Consider the following 24,942-nt stretch of genomic DNA (forward strand, 5'->3'; position numbering starts at 1 on the left):
TAAAAGAATTGATGGACATCTTGCCAGATCTGTCGATCAGTGGGATCATCGGCGGCGTCTCTGGCTGTTGTTGCCTGTTCACCCAGTCTGCGAAACTCCGCAACGCGATGGGCATCTATGGTGACGGTTTGCTGCGGGTTGATTGGGAATGACCCGGAATCGTCAACCACTCTCACGATGGTTGCTAATGATGGATTGACCAGGGCGCCCAGCTGGTCATCGAATCTCAAGGTTGGTGGTAATTGAGAGTACCAACTTTGACCAAGGATGGTGGTAGTCAAGAGCACCAACTTTGACGTGAAGGATTTGTGAATACAACTTCTGGTTTTGCAATGGCTAATTCTTCTCAGTATTGGATTCTTCTCCCCTCATGGAACATAATCCATATACTAATTTTAGGTTCTGATTTTTCTCGGTAGGTTGGCTTCGAGGAGACTTTCATTAGCATGACACACCTCACAACCGACAGACATTATCGGAGACACGCCAAACATGAGCCTATATTATTATGTACAACAAGTTGTCGGGTGCCAGTTTTTGGACCTAGGACACACAAAACATTTCACACAAGATCACAATTAACCTTGAATATATATATTCAATTAGCCGCCCAACACAAGAAAGTTGGTCATGGAGCTCCTCGAACGCCAACATGGTACTCCCTATCACACAATTAAAGATGTCCTCGATACCGCGCTATCAACTGAGCTGCTACCTACGATCGAGTCACCAAAACGCACCGTTTCTGTCTTTCTCTGCCACTGGGATACCGATGCTGAGAAGCATCCCGAGATTGAATCTGGCATCCATAGTCTTCGGAAGACTTTTGAGCACCAGTACGGCTTCAAGACCGAAGTCCACGAGCTGGAGCAGGCCAAGACCGGCCCCAAGAACCAGCTGACGTTGATATCGCGGTTCATGCCGCTTCTCTACGACACGTCTCCGGACCCGACAGTGCCTTGCCGGTGCCATGAAGGCATGCACAGGTACATGAACAAACCCCAGGAGGTTGACCTGTTCATATTCATCTACGTCGGGTTCGCCGAGACGGCGAGCGACGGGTCGTGCCTCTTGCGCCCAGTTGGATCACAGCCTGACCAACAAGACCCCGTCATTACTTTACCCTCTATAAACCTCTTCGATGTTTCTCGCGCCACGCTGGATATGTGCCCATCCCGTGTGCTCTACCTCCTGGATTGCCCCTACGATGGCCCGTCCACCATGGCTATCAACAAAGAACTTATTGCTGCCGGCTCCGCCCTGTGGACGCCCTCGTTCGAATTCACCACTCACCTGGCATACCATATCCGCCGCGCTGCCCAGGAGAGGCGGATCTTAAATACGCCTCTACTCTTCTCCAGGCTGGCCAACACGCTGTCCGCGCCTCCTGTCAAAGCGAACAGCGCTGCTATTGGCATAAATCAGTCCGGAGGGCCGCCATCTGTCCGCAACAAGTATGAGCCTATTTCTCTGGCGCCTATCGATGCTGTGAGATGGTTCCAGAAAGACCCGAAGGTGGAGAGGCGGTGGCAGCCTATGGATGTGGATGCTCCGGGCGTCAGTGCAGAAGTCACCTTGTCGGTGCCTCGCCAACATGATCTCGTCAATGATACCGTTTGGAAGAGTTGGGACAGGGAAGGAGAGCCGCCTCGCATCAGACTATCTTTCCAGAACGAGAACGAGTTTCAAGTGACCCTTCGGGCAAGTGTTTGGTACTGTCTCCCGAAAAGTCCGTTGGTAACCTTGGTCAGTGTGGGTAAAGCCCATCAGGGACATGAGGTTATCGCGCCGCTTCCTAGGAGGCCAAGAAAACAGAAACCCACCTACCCCTACTACCCTGAAGAAGAACAAGTGGACAAGAAGGAAGACAAGGGCATTCCGGATCCACAGACACCAAAGATGCGACTGGGAGAGCACTCCAAGTCGGGGCTGCGCGCTTTACTACAAGGCATAGAACGGGATGAGTAGGGAGGCATTTTCAGTAGAGCACATATGGGTAAGAAACCCGGAGTATGGCCTTACTATGGGCCAGTTGCATCGTGCTTTCGTCAGAGAGAATTTGAAAGATGAGTGTATAGTGAAGATGAATTAGAATGGAAATGCAGTGTCTATCATTCAAAAGTACGCTCGGATCGCTTCCTCTGATCGAACGATATCAACACAGCTTGACGGCGGCGAAGGGCCGTTGGCGGATCCGAAGGACCTCCCAGGGACACGCCGCGAACCCCGGATGCCAGCGCCCCCAGCTAAGCCCTCCCTAATGGGTATCTGGACGAGCCGCCGCGTGCAGTCCATAGGTAGTACACAAGTATGTAGAGGTAACCCCGGCAAACGCGGAGTGGGGACAGGGGCCGTGGAGGTTTCCAGGGTCCATTGGGACAAGGTCATGGATGATGACAGGCAAGAGTCAGCTTGGCCCGGGACCCAGGACTTTCTTTTCCTCTTTCAGCTTAAGCTCAGTCGGGCTCATCTTGGATGCCACGATGCTAATCGTCAGATTATCCCCTCTTCCCCTCTTCTCCATGTCCCCGTGACGCGATTTGACTTGGTACTTTTGAGGAAGGGGGCAATGTGTTACGCCACAGAGTCGAGCAACCAGCATCATTTGTCTAACGACATGAAAGATGGCGGACACAGGACGCGACCAACATACGATTGGGGATCCGACATTGCATCCAATTTCCATGTATACTCCAGGGTCAGTGCATCTGTCAATCGCCCATCATCGATTGATGGGAAGTACATCTGCCGTTGGCAGCAATACCGAGCTGCTTGCCTATTAGAGGTCCAAAGAGGCCAAGCAGCGCCAAGATATCGTCTTATCGTGGAGTTGGTGGAACTTGCCGTTATTGCGAGAGCATGCAGCATGCAGCTCGCGGTTTTTGCCCATGTAAGGGAGCAGATGGGGTAAATTGGCAGTTGGTTTTGGGGCGTTTCATCTCTCTCCAATTTCCTTAATTTCACTTCTGCCTCCATACAGCTGAATTGAGAATTGATGTTGGTTCCGACTGAACAGATGTCGGATGCTTCGAGAGCAATTGCCACATCTCAATCGGATGACCATGCGGCACTCGTCTGAAGTGTCCAAAGCCGTCGCAGACGCCTTACTACGGTGGATCGCCGCCGGCCTTCTAGAAGGAATGCTGAACGTTTTGTTTTCAGCTGCGCGGCACAGACGGCAAACAGTCGACCAATCAGTCCCACGTGCCACCGGCGAGATGGAATGGCCTTATGGAGCGAGGTCTCTAGTGTCGCGCGAGTCAGCGAAAACCAAACGGTGCAATGAGCGGTGGTTCCACTGCGTCCACTGCCCTACAGGGACACCCATCGCCGTGTAGATCAGAATCAACACCCAACGCTCAAAGAGGGTTACAATCCGATGCGGGCCGTATCGACACTTGTCGATTTCGGTATCGGCGGTCATCTTGGTCGACTAAATCGGGCAGCCCTGCCTCTAAACCCATGGGTTATCGCGCTTGGAAAATTGGAGCCCGACGCATCAGGGCATCTGGGGGTCGTGTTTTTTCTTTTTGCGCAATCTAACTTTATGGCACCCGCAGTCGATTGAGACGGGGGGACGGCGTGCCGGCGACTGGGGCAGAAAGAAGGAGCATACCTAAGTGCATGGCCCAGTCTGCGCGGAACCTGGCCCCTAAAGCCGCTCGAATATCATTTTTAAAAATCGCTGTTCCCGGCTTTCTAGGTTGCCTGCTCGCTGATCTCCATTCGTTCGTTCGCCAGCATCCGAGTGCAGGCCAAGAAGCAGAATGTACGCCTCCACACGGCTGTTGATCCTCAACGCCCTATCGTTGGGCTTTGTCTCGGGCGCTCCTCTGTTAGGATCTATCCTCAACCCGCTCACGGGGTCCCTGGAGACAGCTACTAGCGGATTGATTGAGGCGACGATCGGTGAACTGAAAGGAACCTTGGGCGATCAAAAGTCCTTCGACTATGTGGTCGTAGGAGGAGGCACGGGCGGTAACACGATCGCTTACCGCCTAGCCGAAGCCGGTTTCTCCGTCGCCGTCATCGAGCGCGGCCTGTCTTACGAAGTCGGCAAGCCTGTTGTCGGCGCAGCACCCCTCGGAGACATCATCGGCGTTGGCAGCAACCCTATCGACTCGATCCCGACCGTCGACTATGGCCTGGTCACGGAACCGCAAGCAGGAGGCAACGGCCGCAAAATCCACTACACCCAGGGCAAATGTCTCGGCGGCTCGTCCGCCCTCAACTTCCTCATCTACCACAGGCCCGACAAGGGATCGATGAAGACCTGGGCCGAGGCTGTAGGCGACGAAAGCTACGAGTTTGACGCTCTGCTGCCCTACTTCGAGAAGAGCATCACCTTCACGCCGCCCAACAACAATGTGCGCCCGGCCAATGCGACGCCGGTCTACTACGAATCCGACTTCGCTGCGAAGCAAGAGAATGCGCCGCTGCAAGTCTCCTACGCCAACTGGGCGGCTTCCTGGTCAAGCTGGGCTGCCAAGGGCTTCGAAGCCCTGGGTATGAAGGTCACTGGCGCCTTCAACCAGGGCACACTTTCGGGATATCACTACTCCCAGCTCACCACCAAGCCAAAGGACCAGGTTCGCTCCACTTCCGCGGACTTCCTCTACCACGCCAAGAACAAGGGCACCAAGGGCAAATTGACCGTCTACCTGGCCACTCGCGGCAAGAAGATCCTCTTTGATGATAACAAGAAGGCCACTGGAGTCGAGGTCGGCATGGACTTGCTGCCCTCGTACGTCATCAAGGCCAAGAAGGAGGTCATTGTCTCTGCCGGTGCTATCCACTCTCCGCAGCTGCTCATGCTGTCGGGTATTGGACCGGCAGCCCATCTTGCTCAGCACGGCATCAAGGTCATTGCCGACCGTCCTGGTGTCGGCCAAAACTTCAGTGATCACGTCCTCTTCGGACCGTCGTACCAGGTCACGATCGATACCCTGAACAAGGTTATCGGGAACCCGCTCATACTTGCAGATGCCATTGCCGAATATGCCCTGTCGCAGACCGGCCCGTTAACAACCAACGTGGCTGAGTTCCTCGCGTGGGAGCGGCTCCCCCAGTCGGCCAACATGTCCCAAGCCACCCGAGAGGCGCTCGACAGCATCGCGCCCGAATGGCCCCACATCGAGTATTTCTCCGCCGCCGGCTACATCGGCCCCTTCGACATCCCCTTCTTGGACCAGCCCCTGGACGGCAAGATGTACAGCTCTGTCCTCGGCGCCCTCGTCGCGCCCTTCTCGCGCGGCAACGTGTCGCTGGCCAGCTCAAGACCCCTCGACGCGCCCAAGGTCAACCCCAACTGGATGATGCACAAGGCCGACCAGGAGCTCGCCATCGCCATCTACCGGCGCCTCCGCACCCTCTACAACACCGACGCCATCAAGTCGGTCCGCGCCAACGCGGTCGAGTACTGGCCCGGCCTCGACAAGGTGCAGACGGACGAGGAGATCCTCGCGCACGTGCACAATACGCTCATGGCCGTCTACCACGCGTCGTGCACCAACCGCATGGGCCGCCGCGACGACCCCACCGCCGTCGTCGACAGCCTCGCCCGCGTCATCGGCGTGAGCGGCGTGCGCGTGGTCGACGCCAGCGCGTTTGCGCTACTGCCGCCGGGGCACCCGCAGAGTGTGGTGTACGCCCTGGCCGAGAAGATTTCGGAAGCCATCATTAAGGGGCTGGAGTAACTTGTCCTTTTTTTAAAAAAAAATTACTTATCTATCATCTATTTACATATACTCCAAATGCTGGATTTCTTGTACATTTTATTTCGAGCTTTCGTCAATTGGCCTTACCCAGTCAGCCTTTTTTTATTTCGCGTGGTCTTTTGCCATTCGTGTCTCATAATATTAGCATAGCAACAAACGCAAACAGAAATTGCTTTGTTCAACATCACATGCGAGCAACAACAACTCAATTCCCAAATTCTTGACTAGCCTTTCTTGTTCCATTTGCTCCTTCAACTTTCTTCTTCAACTCGGGATCCGATACTAAGTCAGCTCGGCTGAGATGACGACTATCAATGACATTGATCAGACTCTTCGTGCATTTGAAGTGGCGCAATACCCAGTACGAATTTCATCATGGCCGGTTGGAATATAGGAGGCCTATTTGGCCAACAATGGATTAACGACATACAAGATGACAACTGGAGATGGTCACAGTACCGTACAAGCGGAATTCTCCCGGGATCGGGTTCGAATGTTCAGCAGGCGGCCCAATACCTGACGCCATTCTTTAGAGGCCCCAACCAGCAACCACCTGTGCTGGCCGGTATCGAACAGACCTTGAATGCTTACCAACCAACGTTACTTTCCAGACCGGCGGCGGGAAATAACGCCAATATGCAGGCGACCATTAACGCCGTCCGAGCCTTCTTCCAGGTGCAGCCCCGCTTCAACTACCGACGACTGCTCGGTGCCGGAGGCGAAGGCGCCGCCTTCAAGATGACGTACCAGGCGCGCAACCCCAATCTTCCAAACATAGACTTTGTTCTGAAAACGGAAAAAAATGGTCCAAACTTTTCTGCCGATATCCGGAAAGAAGCACGGATGATGGAAGTAGGTTTGAAGTTCTGGGAGAGAAAGGCCCTAAGACTGACATTGGAGCCAGAAAGTCAAGAGAGCGGCCCACTGTGTGCAAATCATCCACTCGTCCGGACCCGCCCGAGGCTTCGAGGAGCCGAATGCGGACGACTCGAGCGACGACCCCGATGCCGACAGCAGCGGCGACGAGAGCGTGGACGGGCCGCCTCCGCCGAAGCCGCGTAGGAAAGACCGCCGGGCCCCGGCTCGGAGACAGAAGCATGCAGCGCACGACCAAAGATACCAGAGATGGGAGACGAGAAATGACACCAGGAACGCGCGAGTCGACGCTATCAACGAGGCAACCGGAGCCGTGCCCCCACAGCCCATCCCGCCAGAAGACCCCAACAACCCCGATGCTGGGCTCGAGATTAACCGACGCGACTTCATCTTCATGGAGTACCTGCCATTTGGCGATCTGGAGCAGGTGATTTTCAGAATTGTGAACGATGACGCCAATGTGTTGATACCGAACGAGATACTCTGGTCGTTTTGGCTTTGCAGTAAGTGCGCCCCCCCATCTCGACTTGGCGCGGTGGTAATTGCACTCAACTGACGGCGGAAAACCTCACAAACAGTGATACGAGCATGCGTGGCGATGGCTTATCCTCCCCGCAAGTTCGCCCAAGGCAGAGGCAGGACAACGGGACAGAAGCGGAAAACCATGGAACAAGACCTAGCGGGGCTGGATATCGGCGCGCACGATGCGAGCCAGATGTTGCTCGAGGACCTCCCTCCCCCTCGAAAAAGGTGGCGGAACCAGCGTATTGTCCACTTCGACATCGACGCCAAAAACAGTAAGTTGCTTCAAGCGCTCATTTCGCTCAAGAGGGAATGGGCATGGCAAAAAGAGCAGGCCCATGCCCTTGCGTATGTACGCTGCGATGCTGATAGTCTACCCGTTACCTAGTTTTCCTAGGGCCGGCCGTGTACCCATACAGAGTACGGGCAGATGGCAACAGCGCTGCTTTGGCCCCTAATTTAGTTCCCGCGGGCGGCGAGCCGGTGATTCCACCCGAATTTGACATCAATATGCAAAATTCCGTGGGAGAGTACAACGAGCCAACAGAGCACGACCTGATCCCCGCTCTCAAGGTAAAACTCACAAGTTCTGGAGGCCCAGGCATCAAGGGGTATATGTACTTAATGCTAACGAGACCCCTACCTGGTTACCCAGCTTGGCGACTTTGGTATTGCAAACAAAGTCAAGCGAAACAAAAGGAAGTATGAAATCACACACGTTACTGCAACTACATGACATGCTATATAACTTGTCGTAAGTAGCTGACGCGACGAAATAGCGGATACTATGCGATGTTGCGAGAACACGGCAAGCCGGGACATTACACACCAGTAAGGCAGCTCCATGAACAACACAGTGCTGGGCTTAGGGGAAATTGTCGCTGACATGAAATCCACTACAGGAACAATTTTGTCCCGACTGGGACTATCTACCACAGGGCCGGGACGGCGATGACGTTGCCCAGGAACCCGTGGCCGGCAATTATGACTCGCATACTAACATCTGGCAAATGGCCCTTGTAAGTTTCACGATATACATTTCTAATCAGGCTGCAGGAGAAGGCATTCTCGGCCATCTGTCGAGATTAGGGGGTTGCAAGATGGCTGACTGGGTAAAACCCATCTACTTCTCTAGGTGATGTGGCAGCTGATCACGTACTGTGTGCCACCGAGGCCGCCAAGGCTAGTAACCTCAGAAATAATCCGACGCAGGCAACACCAGTCGTACGCTCTGACGCTCGACGATGCCCGGTACAGCGAAGTGGACCGTGAGCTGAGGCAAACCATCGTCAACTGTCTCAAGCACGACCCTAAAGATCGCCCCAAGCTGGACTTCCTCCTTGACCAGGCGAAACGGGCAGTCGGGAGAAGAAGGCGGGATGCTACCGACGGCGAGATCCGGGGTGGGTGCAACAGTACGTCTATGACGGGTAGGGGGACGGGTATGTAATTAATAGCAGTATAGAAGTTAGACAGAATAATGCATTGTGCAAGTCCATATATTATGCACGAGCCAATCATATGGGTTCTTTTGTCGGTTCTGTCTTTGGTCTTGCCTGGAGACGGTTTCCTTTGACCCGCCCCTGTCTTAGAATAGCAGCAAACGCAAACAGAAATGGGCTTTGTTCGCCATCCCATGCCGATCCAACGCAAGCTGTTCCACCTATGTTGACTCCTCGTCGGTTCCACCCCCTTCTATCCTTCACAGCTGTCATTGCTCTTGTGACCCTCGGAGTGGTGGATTACTCAAGACCCCGAACTCATCATGGCTTCTTCTTTGACAGGGGCTGATAAAGACAGATACGAAGAGGACCTCCGGATCGAAAACTACATTTTCAACGTGTATCGGGTGACGGGCGATAAGCCTAAGGCAGCCAAAGTCAAGGCCGATGGTATCAACGTCGACGGCACGCCCAGGACCCGGACCGACGCCACGGCGGCCCCGGTGCGGCAGGGCATCGCCGGCCGTGTCGGCTTCGCGCGCGAGCCGGCCATCAGCCCGGAGGACAATCCCAGCGCCGCCACCCGGCACAAAAGGGCCCTGGCGCTGGCGACGACGAGGCGCCACTTCGACCTCCCGCCCCGCTACCGCTACCGCACGCTGCTCGGCCGCGGCGGCCAGGGCATCGCCCTGAAGATGACGTACACCCCGCCCAACAACCCCGATGCGGCTAAGGACTTCGTCCTCAAGACGGGCGGCACGCTGAGGTACAACACCGAACTTCGACACGAGGCCCGGATGATGGAGGTGAGTAAGCTCAGATGAGGACAAATCCTTTCCTTTTGTTCTTGGCTTGGTTTTACTTTTTCTTCTTCTTCTCTCCTCTAGTCTTCAGGCTACAAACATTACTGATTACCTAACCTACTACCGAGCAGAAAGTCAAGCGATCTGCCCACGCAGTCCAGATCCTCCATTCGTCGGGGCCCGCCTTTCACGAAGAGGTGGACCCCAACGACTCGAGCGACGACGCGCTCAGCAGCGACGACGAGGGGGCGTCGCGACGGCCCCAGCCGCCCCCAAGTCCGGAGGAGAAGGAGAAAGCACACAGGCGACGATGGAAGAATTGGGAGGCGAAGCTGAGGCTACGGGAGCGGCGATACGAGCGAATCCTGAAAGCTAGAAGTGCCGGGCAGAATCCGCCTCCCGAGGACCCCAACAACCCCGACGCGCAGCTGGATATCGACCGGTTCGACTTCATCTTTATGGAGTACATGCCGCTCGGCAGCCTGATGGACACGCTATACCGAATGGCCGATCAACGGGCCAAAGACCCGAACGGCCCGCCGATCCCGGACAAGGTCCTCTGGTCGTTCTGGCTCTGCAGTAAGCGTCCTTCCTAGCTTGGCGCCCACCGCCCACCTCATGCACACACAAATACAGTGCAAATTGCTGATGAATTCTAGTGCTCCGCGCGTGCGTTGCCATGGCCTTCCCGCCCCGCAAGTTCCACCCGGACCGGAACAAGGGCAGGGACGATAAACGCCCCAATATGGCGCGGGCGATCGACGTCGCGGCAAACTACGACCCGGATGAGCTGCTGCTCGAAGAGATACCGGGCATCCGCCAACGGGGACGGCGGAAGCGGATGGTCCACATGGACATTGATGCGGGGAATAGTGAGTGATGCCCCCATCCCGTATCTTCAGTGTGATCAAATGTATTGTGCGTAGGTTAGGTACTGACGCATAAAACAGTGTTCTTGGGGGAAGCCACGGAATTCCGGTACAACCGGACACCTGTGAACTACGTTGACCCGCCCACCAATGCGAATCCTGCAATCCCGGCTCTATTGGACATCGCGATGGAGGATAGCATGCCAGTAGAACCCGAAGTCGCCGAGCACGCTGATATCCCCATGATCAAGGTAGACCTTCACTCATAATCACATGGAGGCTCGGCCACTAGAAGAACGCTCTTTTTACTGACAACAACCCATCTATCTATCTAGCTTGGCGACTTTGGACTAACCAAGTTCTACAAACCAAACAAAAGAAAGTATGTGTGCAACCCACCCTAACCCAACCTTATGTGTCTTTTGCTACTCAGTCCATGGGGAACTAATGCAGTCGTCTCGAATAGCGAATTTTACCGCCTATACCGGCCTGTGGGCAAGCCAGGATACCACCTACCAGTAAGGCCATCCATCCCTCGAGCCAGGCGTACTACTGCCTGCCCCCCTTGGGTACTTGGAGGGAAGTTCTATTACTTGATAGTAACCCCTACTCACAGGAGCAATTCTCTCCCGACTGGGACTTCATGCCCTTGACGCGCGACGGCAAGGAAGTCAGCAAGGAGCCCGTGGCGGGCAACTACGACGTCCACAGCAACATCTGGCAGATGGCCTTGGTAAGTCTCCTGTAATTTCCAACTATACATATAATGAAACAAAACGCTCACCCTATACGTTTGTTTCTCCCAGACCATGTGGCAGCTCATCACCCTCCTCGAGCCCCCCACCCCGCCGCGCCTGACGGACGTGACCTTTGGCAACCGCTCGGTCAACGACACGTACGGCATCCTGCTGGACCACGACGACTTCAAAAAGACGGACGCCACTCTCCGGCGGGTCATTGCGGAATGCTTGAAGCACGTCCCGGAGGAGCGGCCGGAGCTGCCGGAGCTCCTCGCGCAGGCCAAGACCGCGGCGGGCGTACGGCCTAAGAGTCTCGAGGCCATGCGCGAGTGGGTGCAGGAGTATATGTATAATGCGTAAGGGGGGATAGAGGAAGTATAGCAGTATAGATAGTGTACAAGTAGACGCTACAACGTTTAAATGGCTAGCATTGTAGTAATATTTACGTTAGCAACAACGCACAATAACTGATGACTATCATTTATCTATCTGCCTCCCCCTTTACATCAGTGCCGCAACCCCTGCTTCATCCCCCGCCTCTTCACCTTCTTCTCGTCGCCCTTGGCGCCCTTAGTCTCGAGCACCGCGATGCTCAAGTCGGGCATGCTGAACGCGAACCTGCCCTCCTTATCGGAAACGACCTTCTCCCTGACCGTCTGGACGACGTTGACGCCCGTGAAGGGGTCGTTGAAGCCGTAGGGGTCCTCGGGCCCCGTCAGGATGGTCAGCTCGGCCTCGGTGCCGGGCTCGAGACCCTCGAAGGCTAAGGACACGGGCACGTCCTCGGTCGCGTTGAAGACAGCGCCCTTGAAGAGGTAGGTGCCCTTGTCCTCGTTCTTGCCGGTGACGTAGTACAGGGGGTTGAAGTCGGACGAGGCGGGGAGGGTGTGGGTCATGAGGTGACCGGCGAAGAGCTAGGGGGTGGAACAGTGTAAGCGGATGCAGAACGTAAGACAATGTCAGGGGGTTAAGCTTACCTCCCACAGGTACCAACTGGTGGAGAGCGTGGTCTTGGCCGGGTCGGCAGCAAACTGGATCATGACGGCAGCCCACTGCCAGCGGTCCAAGCTTCGGATGATAGGAGCCTATGAAAGCCAAGTCAGCATCAAGTCGCAAGAAGTAAGTTTCGTTTTGGGTAAACATACGTAAGCAGCACCAATGATCCTGTCGGCATTCCTCTCATACCCAATCATGGACACGGCCTCACCGATGGTGCCGCTCCACCAAGGGTACTCGAGCAGCCCCGCATCCCAGCCCATCCCGCCATTCGGATGAACCGCAGCCGCCTCGCCGATGATATGGGGGATCGTAACGTTGTCGAACAAATCAAACTGGTCGACCAAGCTGTCAGGCGTGCCGTAGATATGATAATCCCCCGCCCCCGGCGCGGGGATGTCGTACCCGTCGAACACGGACCCCGACGAGATGACGGTGATGTGCGGGTACCTCTTGTTGATGGCCTCGAGGAACATGGGGAAGCGGTACTCCTTGAACGTCGCCCAGCCCTCGTCCCCGCCCGCCAGCCAGTCCTCGTTGCCGACCTCGACGTACTGCAGCTTGAAGGGCGCCGGGTGGCCCAGCCCGGCGCGCACGGCGCCCCACTTGGTCGTCGCGGCGCCGCTGACGAACTCGATCTGGTCCAGGGCGTCGTCGACGAAGGGCTGCAGCTCGTCTTGGGGGACGATGGCGCCGTCGAGGGAGAGGCCGTTGTAGACGCCGAGGACTATGCATATCGCGTAAGTAACCCAACCAGCCAAGCTTCAAAATAGTATTATCGCGGGGGGAACCGAACTCACCAATCTCGAGGTCCATATCCTCAGCCAACCAGAGATACTCCATCAACCCCAACCCGTTGGTCTGCTGGTAGCTCCAGACCCCCGAGAAGCCAGGGCGGTCCTTCAGGGGCCCGAGCGTGTTCTTCCAGTCCCACCAGGCGTCCTTGTTGTTGCCCTCGAGCATGTTGCCGCCGGGGATGCGGAGCAGGGTCGGGTGGAAGCCCTCGATGGCCTCGGCGAGGTCGATGCGCAGGCCGTTCTTGCGGCCCTTGTAGGTCGGCGGGAAGAGGCTGATCAGGTTGAAGTCGAGCGAGCCGTCTTTCGCACCCTGCAACACCAATGTGTCAGTCACCCGTGTGGTGGTAAAGTCAATCCCGGTTGACATAGACTCTGGAGAAACTTACAGCAGCATCGAAGGTTAGCGAGAAGGTGTTGTTGGAGTTGGGCGCATCTTTGGTGGGAGTCAATTTAAACTCGTGCTCGACCCACTCGGTAGGCGACGTCTTCGCCTTGATCTTGGTGCTGCCAAACACCTCGCCGGTCAGGTTCGACTGCAGAGAGGCAGTGAAGCTCCCCTCGTAGTCGCCCTTGACCCAGAACGAGCCGGTGTAGGGCTGGACCTTGACGTCCATGCCCCAGTAGCCATCGTTCAAGAAACCGACCTGGCTGCTATTGCCCTTTGACGAAGACGACGAAGAGCTCACGGCGACGTGCATAGAGGTCTCCAAAGCCTTGGACAGAGGCTCGTCGAGATCCTTCAGCGACAGCGCGGCGCCATTGACGGGCGACCACCCTTCCAAAGTGGAGCTATAGTTGCTGCTCGACTGGAACGCGCGGTTGCGGATCAATTCGGCGTACAGGCCACCGTCCCCGGAGTTGTTGATGTCCTACGTTTTCATGAAGCATTAGTCGGGTATCCCAGCGTGAAGTTAAATCAAGAAGACGTCCTTACCTCGTGCAGGAAGCCATACTGGTGAGGGCTGGTGGCGTTACCACCAGTAGCCTTGACCGAGATGTCCACAGCAGAGACCAGAGGGATGGCTGCCGCCGTGGTCAGAGCGGCCAGACTGACGCGAACCATGTTGACTCAGATCCTTGAGAACGAAGAAACTAGAAGAGACAGAGAGCACAACACGGGGCGCCGGTGAATCGGTGTCTCATTCTGGAAAGGAATGACACCCCTTCCGGGCAGTCAGCTCGCCCTATATACCCAGGTTGCCGGGCCACGGCATAACAGAGAGCATGGTGAAGAATACACCGACGAGCCCCATGCGGAGAATTTGGGGATCACAAGTTTTGGAGAAAAGCAACCAAAAAGACAAGGCATACGAATGCCACGACCGAGCCAAGGGAACCAATCCTCGGTTGAGACCATTCCGGCTAAAGCCCCCCAGCCTTGGAAAGAGGGCGTTTTTTTTTCTTGACTCGGTGCGCGCATCAGCAGCGCATCGAACGCTGCAAGCCCCCATCATCATCCCTATAGGCGCTCCTATAGGAGCAAACACCGGCAAACGGCTGCTTGCTAAGTGGAGAGTGGAGATGGGGAAAGAAAAGCGACCCGGGAAGACGGGTTCGCGGATGGTCACTGGACCATCGTCCCATGTACATATGAGTTGATGGCCGCCTGCTTGCCCAGCCCCGGATTACGAGCAACCATTCGGCAATAGGAACTGGTTGCTGCCGACTGCAACGGTAAGAGGGCGCTAGAGACCATCGCAGCATAGCTCCTGCTCGTAAATGGGTGGCTGCTCCGCTGAGTCACATGGGTGGAATTGGGTGCGGATACCCCTGAGTGCGGGGGAATACCCTTGGCGTGCGGGGGAGTGGTCCGTCTTGGCTACGGAGATCCTCTCTATTCAGCTGTGCCAGCGAAGAGAGTTGTGGGTGCTTTGAACTGTGGCCGTTGACAACGCTTGTAAGTCCTTGTCGGATGGATGACGAGTGCACTGGTTCTTGCTTCGCATTGGATCTGGAGGAATCCTGGCCAAATCTGCAAAGACGGATGTCGCTCGTTGGCTGCGCTGGGTTTCTCTGTTATGCGATTGCGTTAGCCGTCAGCACTGCCATCCCAACGCAGCTAACCGAGATTGCCAAACAATGCCCCGGTGGCGCGACCGACCGCGAATCACCACCAACTTTCATATTGCGATGCGCGTAGATTACATTAGTTACTAGTATTAGCTATTATCGTGCAGAATCCTTTGCGATGGATTCTGCAATTGGTATGGGTATCTCTCAAGCCCCTCGAGTCCAGCCCGGGAACTATGGTCCTGTGTTCTTGGAAATCTATCGGTCGAGGTTGCGTTTGGCGTTTCTCCTCCATCATGGGTCGGGTCGTACAAGTCAGTCACACGTTTTATCCTCTCATCCTGGCAATAGGACCTTCATCTTCTGGCTTGGCGAAACCGCTAGCCATGGCGGCCGTCGATTCTTCTTCCTCCTCTGCCGCGCTGATGACGATCAACGGGGGCTCAAGCGCGCATTTGGCGTTAGGGTTGGTCGCCTTCTCGTCGGCTTCGTTAGCGGACTCTTCCGCGTCGGATCTGTCGTCCTTCTTGATGTTGTACACGACGTAACGGAACCCGCTGCGAAGCAGACACCATAGCCAAAAGAGGTTGAGCGACTGCAAGAACGACAGGAGCACCAGCACGATGACGTTGGAAATCCAGCACTTGTACTGTTCGGCCTGCCAGTCGAGCTCATAGGGCCCGACGGTCTTGAACTCGGTTAGTATCGATATTAAGATGCGGATGTTGAGGTAATGGCGCATGTAGATCCAGACGCCAACATTGGCAGCAAAGAATGGCCCCACGATAGCGCTGTCGATGTAATGAAGCGATTTAGAAACCTGGAATTGTCGCATCGTGTCAGCAATGACGCTTCATGCCGGTATACTGAGCAACGTGCAGAGTGCGACTTACAGCTAGGAAGAAATCGCTAATATCATGCGTAATATAAACGGCGATGCCAGCGTAGGTAAAGTGGTAGCGGTAGCTTAAAGATATCAACGACAAAGTAACAATCTGCAGACAATCAGCAAAACCGGCCGTCGCAACATATGTTGAGAGGCTGAGAACCCACATGGTGTCCGACCAGCTCCTTAAAGTCCTTGCGCCTCTTCTCCAGCCCGAGGAGCATGACCAGGGCCTGCTGCGCCCAGTACGCCGCCTCGAAGAGGTAGTAGAACTTCATGGCCGCCTCGTGCGTCCGGTTGGGGTACGTCTCGTACATGCTGCGGGTATTGAAGTACCAGACGGGCGTCTGCCGCATCACGTAGAGGCCGAAGGGGCCCATGACGCCAAAGTAGATGGCCGTGTACATCTGCTCCATGAAGCGCAGCTGCTTCCCGCGCGAGGCGATGCCGCAGAAGCGGGACCGGGACAGCGGGCGCAGGATCTCCTGCATGACGAACTCGCGCGTGAAGGTCAGGACGACGGTGTAGAAGGCCACAAAAGCGACGTCCCAGAGGCCCTTGCCATATTGCGTCGGCGCCCGCGCATGGCCGTTGTGTGCGACTTGCGACGGCGAGGGGTACGAGAGGAAGATGAAGTGGTGAATGATGTTGGACTCGGTGGGGTTGATGGCGTACAGGGCACCGATGCCGATAAGCATCATTAGCGGCAGCGCCCAGGTATGCTTTCTGATGAACCGGTGCCCGGACTTGGCGAGGTGCAGCCGCTTGCTGCTTTTCGAGGCCTTTCGCTGCCGACCCTGCCGAAATGTCTTGATGACCAGGCCATCCTGAATGGCGCCCGACGAATTAGAGAAGTCCATCTCCACCAGATAGCGTTGTGGTTTTTCCTTGTCTGCAGTTGTGGGTTACTACTGGCTGATGCTTCTGCAAGGTATTAGTTACAGCGCGCATTAGTGATGCGATGATGCTAAGCTGCTGCACCTATCGAGAGAACGCGTCGAAATCGAGCAAAAAGGAGAGTTCTTGAGTATTGACTTTTGTTCAATCGTCTGGGGATAACACGACCATGCGGCCAAAACATGAAAGAAACATGGCTCGCCGGCCGGGAAAATTGAGCTGTCTCTCCTTATCTCGCTGACTGATGTGGTATGTTTGTGGGCGGTTTAAGATGAAATGAGCGAGCCGGGGTGCGCGGGCGGCCGAAACATTTCCTTCCGCAGCTGTAACATGACAGGACTGGTAGATTCGCTTGTTGGTTACACTGACACACCAACTCGGGCGCTGCTCAATTCGCAATCTGCTCCCTGATTTGCCCGTCTTCGCAGCCACAATGCGAGTTGGTCCGAAATTGGCTGCCCGAATGTCAGAGTAGTGCAAAATCGTGGTGGGCGCGCGCAACGGGTGAGCCAGGTCGTGCACGCATTGGCTGTGCTGCGGATTGACTTCGAACCCGTATTGTGCTCGGGCTTCGAGTAATCGATATGCGCTGCATTTGTGTCACCACACACGCTGAAACCGTGAGACAACTATCTGCCCGAAGTTAAAGGCGCACGTGGCTATCCGAGAAACAAAATAACACGAAAGAGAAAGGGCATATCACCAATTACAGCAATTGACTATAAATAGCCATGGCGCGTTTAATTGACATCCATTCATTATTCGGAGACTGTTACTGTTATCTGCATCTGCCGGTTTGCGCAGCCACCCCGTCCTGACTAAGTTAAGATACGAAGTGGCAGGAAATGGGTATTGCAGATTTCCGACACGCTCCACTACCGGTACCCAAGGCGCTCCGACCCGAGGAAATCTACGGGGCAATCTTGTACACGAGCTTCTCGGCGCTCACCTTGCCCTGTGCGTGCAGCTCGAAGCCCTTGGGGATGTCCTCGAGCCCGCCAAACTCCTTGACCTTGTTCGGCTTGACGCGGCCGGACTCGAGGTAGCCGGGCAGCAGCGCCAGGTACTTCTCCCAGAAGGCCTTGTCGGCGGGCGTCTCGCCGCCGTGGTTGTCGAACTCGCCGTACTTGATCGGCCGCCCGAACACGGTGTAGGCGATGGTCGACTCGACGCGGACCTTGGCCTGGAGCGCCTCGGGCAGCTCCGCCGTCTTGCGCGGCAGGATGCACATGACGTGCCCGCCCTTGGCGGGCGACAGGCACTGCGCCACCACGGGCGTCGTCTCCTTTTCCGAGATGCAGTCGAAGGCGTACTCGAGGCCCTCGTGCGAGACCTGCTTCACCTGCTCCACCCAGTCGGCGTCGTTGTAGTCGACGGTGGCGTCGGCGCCGAGCTGCTTCAGCAGCTCGTGGTTGCGCTTGGATGCCGTGGCGATGACGAAGAGCCCCGCCATCTTGGCGAGCTGCACGGCGTACTTGCCGACGGACGAGGTGCCGCCGTAGATCAGGATGGGGAAGGCCGACTTGGCCGGCTTGCTGGGCTCGGGCAGCTGGAGGCGCTGGAAAAGGGCCTGCACGGCGGTCGCGAAGGCCAGGGGCACGACGGCGGCGTCCTGGAATGACACCGAGTCCGGGATCGGGAAGACCAGCGTGCTCTCGGCAATGGCGTACTCGGCGAAGACGCCGCGCGGGGGGTCCGGCAGGCACCCGTGCACCCAGCCGGCGACGCGCGTGCCGGGTCGCCACTTGGAGTCGGGGCTCTCTGCCACGGTGCCGGCGAAGTCGCAGCCGACGAGGCGGCCTGCCTCCTTGGCGTAGCCGGACGACTTCCAGTCGGTGGGGTTCTGGGCCGCGTAGTGGATCTTGACTAGGACTTCGCCCTCGGCGGGCTTGGGCACGGGGATCTCCTTGACGGTGACCTTGCCGTCTCCCGTCGTGACGAGGGCTTTCATGGTGTCCGGCATGATGTCAATCGGAGAAGCGGGGTATACGTGTGTTTCTTGGTGGTGTTGAGGTGGGTAAGTACGGAGTATTCCGATAGACTGCTTCGATGCCTTTGTGTGGTTAGATGAGACTTGCTGTCGCCAATCTGGAGATGATATGAATGATAGCCAGGGAGGAATATATATACTGTTTGTTACGGGTATTTACTATCGGATGACAAATACTCTCGTTACAATGGACTTCAGTGACGTTTACATGCCGCTACAGCTGCATCCATAGCTATAATAAAGAAGGGTCCCTGTGGGTCCGGTAGAATGATCACCCTGGGCAGGCGGGTGACAAAAAAGAAATTCACGCGAATCCTTTTAGCAACTTCAACAGAGCACAGCACCGTCCGAAAGGGAAGGAAAAAAATTAAAAAAATCACTTAAAGATAATTTATTTCTTAAAAGATATTAAAGAATTTTTTTCTTTATTTCTTTACGCTTCAGGTATTATTATAATAATCGATAAAGTAAAGGGTATATTAAAGAGTACTTCTACGTACGCCCTATCGCGGTAATTTCTTTTTCGTCACCCGCCTGCTGGGGTAAGATCAAAAACATGCTGGTGTAACCTTCAGAACGTCTCAAAAATGCAGTAAAAGGATCCAAGGCTGTATCTTGATTTGCTTGAAGATACACATGTAAGATGGCAGATTGGTAATCCAAGGTGTGATTGGGAACGCCATTTCTCCTAGTTTGTACTACGTTCCATCAGCCCCCTGCCATCATATTGAATCACTTGCTTTTGCCACATCGTCGCATCGTATTCAAGTACGCCTTACGATCATCGGCATACCCTCGCTGGGATGGGCCGTGATCATCTCCTTCAGCTGAACCTGGAACGCCTTCTCGCCCAGGAAAGTCGGTGAGGATTCCGAGTAGGCAGGCTCCATATCAAACTCGCGCACCGTCAGCGCCAGCACCAGCCGCAGCTCGAGGCTGGCCAGCTCCTGCCCGATGCAGTTCCGCGGGCCCATCTCCCAGGGGCGAAACGCGTTCTTGACCGGGTGCAGCGGGTCGCCCTCGTCGCGCGTCGTGAAGCGCTCGGGCAGGAACAGCTCAGGTTCGGGCCAGAAGTTGGGGTTGACGTGCGCCGCCTTCGAGCAGCCGAACAGCACGAAGCCGGCGGTGGGGTACCGGACGCCGTTCGCCGGATCCAGCAGGGTGAAGCTCGAGGAGCCGTCGCGGACGGTGCCGACCACGGGCCAGAGCCGGAGCGTCTCCTTGACCACGCCCAGCGTGTAGGGCAGCTGGTTCAGGAGCGCGGGGTCGGCCGAGATCCGGGCGGCGGCCTGCTCGGGGTCTTGACCGAGGACCTCGTCGAGCTCCGCCCGCAGGAGCGCGAGCTTGGCCGGGTTCCGCGAGAGCTCGTAGTAGGCGTAGGCGAGCGTGGTGGCGGTCGTGTCATGGCCCGCGAACAGGAACATCTTGATGTGGTTGACCACGCGGTTCAGGAACGCGGGCGGGATGTTGCCGCGGGCCGAGGCGTCGACCTCGGTCACGTACGACTTGAGCGCCAGCGCGAGGATCGTCTTGGGGCCCTCCATCTTTTCGTAGTTCTGGGCGGTGGCCTGGATGTAGGGCATCATCTCGTCATGGAACGTTCGGTTGTAGATCCAGTGCCGGATGGGAACGAGGGGGTTTAGCATCTTTTGTAGGTCGTTGTTGAAGTAGAGCATGGCTACCTGGTTGACCATAGCACTCATAAATTTGACTGCCATCATCTGTCAGCACGAATGATGGGCTGAGGAGTTTAAGATGGTATCAATTCTGCAAATGCCAATCTGAGAATGTCATGTGTGACTTGGATGTAACCGGAGAGCGAGATAGAGTCTCGGGTCCCACAGTGACTTACCAGACTTCTTCTGCGCCCCTATACGCGCACCCCTGAAATCGACGTTAGCCAATCCAATGTGCAACTAGGGATCTCCGAGACTCACAAGACTGCTCTTCCGATAATGTCAACGGTCAAATCGGTCGTATACCTTTCCAGCTTGGCCGTCTCCCCCTTATCCGCGAGCTCTCCCAGCCGTTCGCGAAACACGAGTGCCTCCTCGACGAAAGCGGGCACGAGCGACAGCAAATTCTTCAGCGAAAACCCGGGGTTGAACATGGACCGGCCCACCTTCCACTCCTGGCCCTCGGACGAGGCCAGGTCCATGGCCCCGGTGAACGGCGTCATCTCCCTGACCACGTACGGATGCTTCGGCTGGCTCTGGTCCTGCGTGAACTGCGCCATCATATCCGGACGGAACACGGCCAGCAAGGGCGGCGAGATGGGCCAGATGTCCATGTACATGACGCCGGCCTCCATCGCCTCCGGGTACTCACGAGCGAGCAGCAGGGGCATGATCTGGCCATGCAGCGACGGGGGCGACTTCAGCTTGATGGCGAGCTTGGTGATGGCGGGCAGATGGCCGAAGAGGAACGAATGAGGAATGAGAAACTGGATCGGCATGAGCATACTAATCGTCCTCCGTTTTTCTTTCCCTCTCGCAACAAGCACTTCGGATACTCTGCCGATGACGACAATAAACATTTTCTTCCACTTACGACGCCGGGTTCCCTCCCTGCCTTTCGGACCGTCGCCCGCACTTGATACAGACGATAAAAAAACCGAGCGAGGCCTAATATTGCAAGGTAGCCGACGGCTTTGAGAGCAAAGCCATAGTAGGCTTGGTAGCCATTTGGCCCTGGGTTATCTACCATGACGACGGCCATGGTCCCATGTGTGATTCTCAGTACGACTTCGGGGATGCGAAAGGCACTTATAGAGAATGCCTAAAATTACACGGTCGTTGGTGGTGCGAGGGATGACATCGATTTGGGGTGCGATGTGTATTACCTAGCAGCGCCATATTCCCATGTTGAATCTTTACTGATCGTCACACCGGTATTACGTAAAGGGGTCATTCGATAGGTCATTGTTATTCTAGTGGCCAGCCATGAACTGTCGGATACTGGTAGCCGTATTGGCAGGCTCCAGAGAAGGTGGCACAGCATTCCCATACATGCCGTTCGGAGACGGGATCCAATAAGCGGTGGGCGTGGGGGATCGATCAGTGGAGATGTGGCGTGCAAGAGGGGTTGGCGAGTGTGATGAAATAGACATGCAGATGTCATATTTTTCTGGCTGCGACAGTGGTATTTGGCAGTTGCATTTGGGTACAGGCTAAAGTAGGTAGGCAAGCCACACACAACGGCAGTCAACGAATTTGACAATACCCCCCTTGCAGTGAGCAGCTTCGCAATCAACTTACGCACCCTTGTCGCTGGCAACTGGTTGATAATTGCATTGATGGGATCTGGCAGAAAGCCGATTGCGGTACGAATGCGGTCCTGTAGCCCATGCACTTTGATGACCCCATTGAAGGACAAAGTGCTTGGCAATGGGGCGCCTGGAGGCTGGGAAAGGTCCAATGCAAATCAGTAGGTAGGTTTGAAGATCATCGTGATCGCTCGCCCGCCGGAAGCTTCAGATCGCGCCTTGTGGAGCGAGCTTGTCAGTTGGCTCCCGATTTGGGGGGAGTGACATTTGGCAGTTGACAGGATACGGGGACAGCTTAGGGTTCAGCACGAGCATTCAACCAGAGCCAAGAGAGCCTCTGCTTCCTTATCCTCCTCCTTGACTCCTTGCTTCCTGCTTGCCGCTCTTCGTTCTCAAAGTCTTCGTCTTAACCAGTAGATTGCAACTGTGCGTGCTCGCGTGCAGCGTACCTGGCATGGAAGCAGGATTGAAGTTTTCGCAATTTCGGTAGATTAAGCTGCATCGCGCAGGGGGGTTGAGTTGCGCATCTAGATTCGCATTTTTGCTGGATTTCCCAGACGGCCCTGGCAGCTAAGGAATAGGGGTGCAGGCATTCCTCCATGGCAATCCCAGCAGATCCAGCGCTATTGCCATGCCCCCACCAGGTCGGCATTCGTCAGTTTAGTGGTCCGATAGGCTGTGCATCCAAGCATCCCACCTTTGTGGGCCTCGCGGAATCGATGGTCGAGAACCCTTGGAGTTGGTTGTCGCTCAGCTTCGTGCTTCGCTTCCTATATGCGCATAGCGTTGATATGTGGTCGCAAAACTTGGACTCCAGGGGGTTAGCATGCAGTTGTGAGGTTAGTGGCTCTGGGCACAATATCGGGTGGGAGCCGTTTATTGGCGACGGCCGAACGAACACGCGCGTCAGCGGGCAGCGGCGGGTAAATCAGGAAGGAAGTATCTTGCAGGCAGTGGCAGGTAAGCAAGCGGCCGGGGGGTCGAGGAGGGAATCTCGGTAAGGGTGCATGGCTCAGCGACTTGCATCGCATCGATGCCCATTGATCTCCCTTCCACCTTTTTACATCAACTCCCGAGACAATTCTCTCAATCAAGGGTTTACAAACCACTTCTCATCCTCTCCACCAGAGTCTGCTTGCACCTGGGTTGGATTTCAACCCGTCACTCGTTTTCCTCTTATTTCAATCCAATATCATTACATATACCTGCTACCGTCTCCTCGGGAACCGACGCCTCTGCTTTTTGATCCATTCGTTAATTTTAGTACCTACTGACCTATCCATCATTCGAACCACCACGCACTAGCTCTCTGGCGGCAATTGTCATCACTCCTCTCACGTCACTTCTCTCGCTTCTTGCTGGGCCCAAGTTGCAAACCGATACTTTTGCTTCTCAACACTTGACCAGCCGGCTCAAATATAGGGATCTGCGAGTTGACATATCTACCGACCGCCCGTTCCGCCCTTGTTTGACCTTTGGGCGATCATTTGCGTTTGGACCGCTTGGCATTTGACAGCGGCAACGAGCCCAAAACCGAAACAATATGGGGCTCCGTACAGAAAGAGGAGCCAACATGCGGAACTTCGTCACCACCCGACTCTCCAAGTCGCGCATCCATGTCCTCGCCGCCGTCGCTGTTCTGTTCGTCATTTACCTCCTCACGCCTTACGACAGCACCGTTCGATCGGCTTTTCGGTTCCAGCAAACGATAGTATCCGACTATATCCAACACAAATACCCCAGCGACAAATGGCTACTGGGGGCCCCGAAATACCACATTGATCCAGTCCAGGATGTAGGCGTTGTGGTCAAGACTGGCTACGGCACAAGGCGGCGTGTGCCCAACATGCTAAACGCCTACTCCAAGGAAGAATTCACCGGCGACATGGTAATTGTGCAGGACTACCCCGTGGAGGACAACAATCAGAACTATACCTTGCCGAACGGGAAGAACGTCCCCGTCCTGGATGTTATCGGATGGATGCTGGAGAACAAGATGTTGGCTGGCAAGGAGAACTATGAGCGCGTCAGCAAGTACAGGCATTTGACCGAAGCCATCGAGGGCGAGGAATTGTTTCTTTCCGAAGAGCTGAGCAAGGACATCGGATGGGAATTGGATGCCATGAAGGTAAGTGCTACTACTGGTGGATTGCGATGCGACGAGAATGGGCCGTGCTGATCTTTGCTCCTACTAGTTCATCTCTGGTCTCCAATACGCTTGGCAGACCATGCCGAAGAAGAAGTGGTACCTCATGGTCGACGACGACACCTACGTCCTCAAAGAGTCCTTGACGCTTCTGCTTGGCCACGTCAACTACGCGAAGCCCCAGTACCTCGGAAACGCTGTCGGAGATTACAAGGGTCGTTTCGCCCACGGAGGCTCCTCCGCTCTCATCTCGGGAGCTGCGATGAAGAAGCTGTTCGAAGACAACCCCCAGGTCGCCGCTGCGGCCCATTTGGAATCGCCAACGGCCATTTACGGAGACAAGCTTCTGAGCACGACCCTCATGAAATTGGGCATTTACCTCGACGAAGCATACAACCGCCTCTTCAACGGTGAGGAGCCTCACTCAACGCGCATCTGGGGAGACCGTTTCTGCGTGCCTTTGGTCTCTTTCCACGGCCTGGGCTCGGGCAACGCCATGGAGGAGGTTGGCGATGCCTTCAAGGCCATGAAGGAGCCTGTTTTCTGGCGGCAACTGGCCAAGATCTACGGGGGTGCGGAGTGGGATACCTTCTTGAAGGAGCCGATCCGAGTGAGCCAAAACTATGTCGGCCGCCTGGATGAGCACACAACGACTATCAGAAACACGAACACGGTGGAGGACTGCCTCCACAAGTGCCTGTCGCGAGGTGGTGAATGCCTAGCGTGGACCTGGGACCAGGGCCGAAAGGAGTGCTATATTGCACCTTGGACTATTATCGGCAATTTCCAGGAAGGCGTGTTCTCGGGTGTCAATGGACCTGTGGCGACGAAGCTGGCAAGCCACTGCCATTCCCCGCCAGCTCCTGCAAAGGCACTGAAAGCAGCATCATAATTGGGTTGAATGCGGACTTTTGTTTTTTCCCCCTGTTTATTCGAATTCGCTATTTTATATATATGTCTACGGAGACACACCAAGGAACTCTCTT

General features: G+C 55.6%; 9 protein-coding genes across 9 annotated transcripts; 5 read left to right on the forward strand and 4 right to left on the reverse strand.

Annotated features, from left to right (window-relative positions):
• Positions 1 to 630: 630 nt before the first annotated feature.
• On the forward strand, positions 631 to 1,968 carry PG985_003299 (uncharacterized protein; the record flags this gene model as incomplete). Its single annotated transcript, XM_066823068.1, has 1 exon — positions 631 to 1,968. One exon carries the CDS (start codon positions 631 to 633, stop codon positions 1,966 to 1,968), a length of 1,338 nt encoding a protein of 445 aa, XP_066690500.1.
• A 1,799-nt stretch (positions 1,969 to 3,767) lies between these two features.
• PG985_003300 (Choline dehydrogenase) lies at positions 3,768 to 5,696 on the forward strand (the record flags this gene model as incomplete). The annotated part of the gene is made up of 1 exon (XM_066823069.1): positions 3,768 to 5,696. The coding sequence occupies one exon, from the start codon at positions 3,768 to 3,770 to the stop codon at positions 5,694 to 5,696; it is 1,929 nt and encodes a 642-aa protein (XP_066690501.1).
• Positions 5,697 to 6,353: 657 nt separating this feature from the next.
• PG985_003301 (uncharacterized protein) lies at positions 6,354 to 9,956 on the forward strand (the record flags this gene model as incomplete). The annotated part of the gene is made up of 8 exons (XM_066823070.1): positions 6,354 to 6,569; positions 6,622 to 7,096; positions 7,274 to 7,390; positions 7,504 to 7,688; positions 8,018 to 8,134; positions 8,251 to 8,530; positions 8,900 to 9,363; positions 9,492 to 9,956. 8 exons carry the CDS (start codon positions 6,354 to 6,356, stop codon positions 9,954 to 9,956), a joined length of 2,319 nt encoding a protein of 772 aa, XP_066690502.1.
• Positions 9,957 to 10,039: 83 nt separating this feature from the next.
• PG985_003302 (uncharacterized protein) lies at positions 10,040 to 11,329 on the forward strand (the record flags this gene model as incomplete). The annotated part of the gene is made up of 4 exons (XM_066823071.1): positions 10,040 to 10,232; positions 10,311 to 10,480; positions 10,846 to 10,962; positions 11,036 to 11,329. 4 exons carry the CDS (start codon positions 10,040 to 10,042, stop codon positions 11,327 to 11,329), a joined length of 774 nt encoding a protein of 257 aa, XP_066690503.1.
• Positions 11,330 to 11,475: 146 nt separating this feature from the next.
• Positions 11,476 to 13,825, reverse strand: PG985_003303 (glycoside hydrolase family 51 protein; the record flags this gene model as incomplete). Its single annotated transcript, XM_066823072.1, has 6 exons — positions 11,476 to 11,883; positions 11,947 to 12,054; positions 12,115 to 12,692; positions 12,766 to 13,072; positions 13,149 to 13,631; positions 13,697 to 13,825. The coding sequence occupies 6 exons, from the start codon at positions 13,823 to 13,825 to the stop codon at positions 11,476 to 11,478; spliced, it is 2,013 nt and encodes a 670-aa protein (XP_066690504.1).
• A 1,275-nt stretch (positions 13,826 to 15,100) lies between these two features.
• PG985_003304 (longevity assurance proteins LAG1/LAC1) lies at positions 15,101 to 16,518 on the reverse strand (the record flags this gene model as incomplete). Its single annotated transcript, XM_066823073.1, has 3 exons — positions 15,101 to 15,592; positions 15,666 to 15,767; positions 15,826 to 16,518. The coding sequence occupies 3 exons, from the start codon at positions 16,516 to 16,518 to the stop codon at positions 15,101 to 15,103; spliced, it is 1,287 nt and encodes a 428-aa protein (XP_066690505.1).
• A 947-nt stretch (positions 16,519 to 17,465) lies between these two features.
• PG985_003305 (uncharacterized protein) lies at positions 17,466 to 18,518 on the reverse strand (the record flags this gene model as incomplete). Its single annotated transcript, XM_066823074.1, has 1 exon — positions 17,466 to 18,518. The coding sequence occupies one exon, from the start codon at positions 18,516 to 18,518 to the stop codon at positions 17,466 to 17,468; it is 1,053 nt and encodes a 350-aa protein (XP_066690506.1).
• Positions 18,519 to 19,309: 791 nt separating this feature from the next.
• On the reverse strand, positions 19,310 to 21,251 carry PG985_003306 (uncharacterized protein; the record flags this gene model as incomplete). The annotated part of the gene is made up of 4 exons (XM_066823075.1): positions 19,310 to 20,223; positions 20,398 to 20,429; positions 20,483 to 20,988; positions 21,096 to 21,251. The coding sequence occupies 4 exons, from the start codon at positions 21,249 to 21,251 to the stop codon at positions 19,310 to 19,312; spliced, it is 1,608 nt and encodes a 535-aa protein (XP_066690507.1).
• A 2,102-nt stretch (positions 21,252 to 23,353) lies between these two features.
• PG985_003307 (uncharacterized protein) lies at positions 23,354 to 24,848 on the forward strand (the record flags this gene model as incomplete). The annotated part of the gene is made up of 2 exons (XM_066823076.1): positions 23,354 to 23,938; positions 24,006 to 24,848. 2 exons carry the CDS (start codon positions 23,354 to 23,356, stop codon positions 24,846 to 24,848), a joined length of 1,428 nt encoding a protein of 475 aa, XP_066690508.1.
• Positions 24,849 to 24,942: the final 94 nt, after the last annotated feature.

The sequence above is a fragment of the Apiospora marii genome (genome assembly GCF_038362585.1).
Source record: "Apiospora marii strain CBS 49790 chromosome Unknown utg000002l_segment0_segment0, whole genome shotgun sequence".
NCBI lineage: Eukaryota > Fungi > Ascomycota > Sordariomycetes > Amphisphaeriales > Apiosporaceae > Apiospora > Apiospora marii.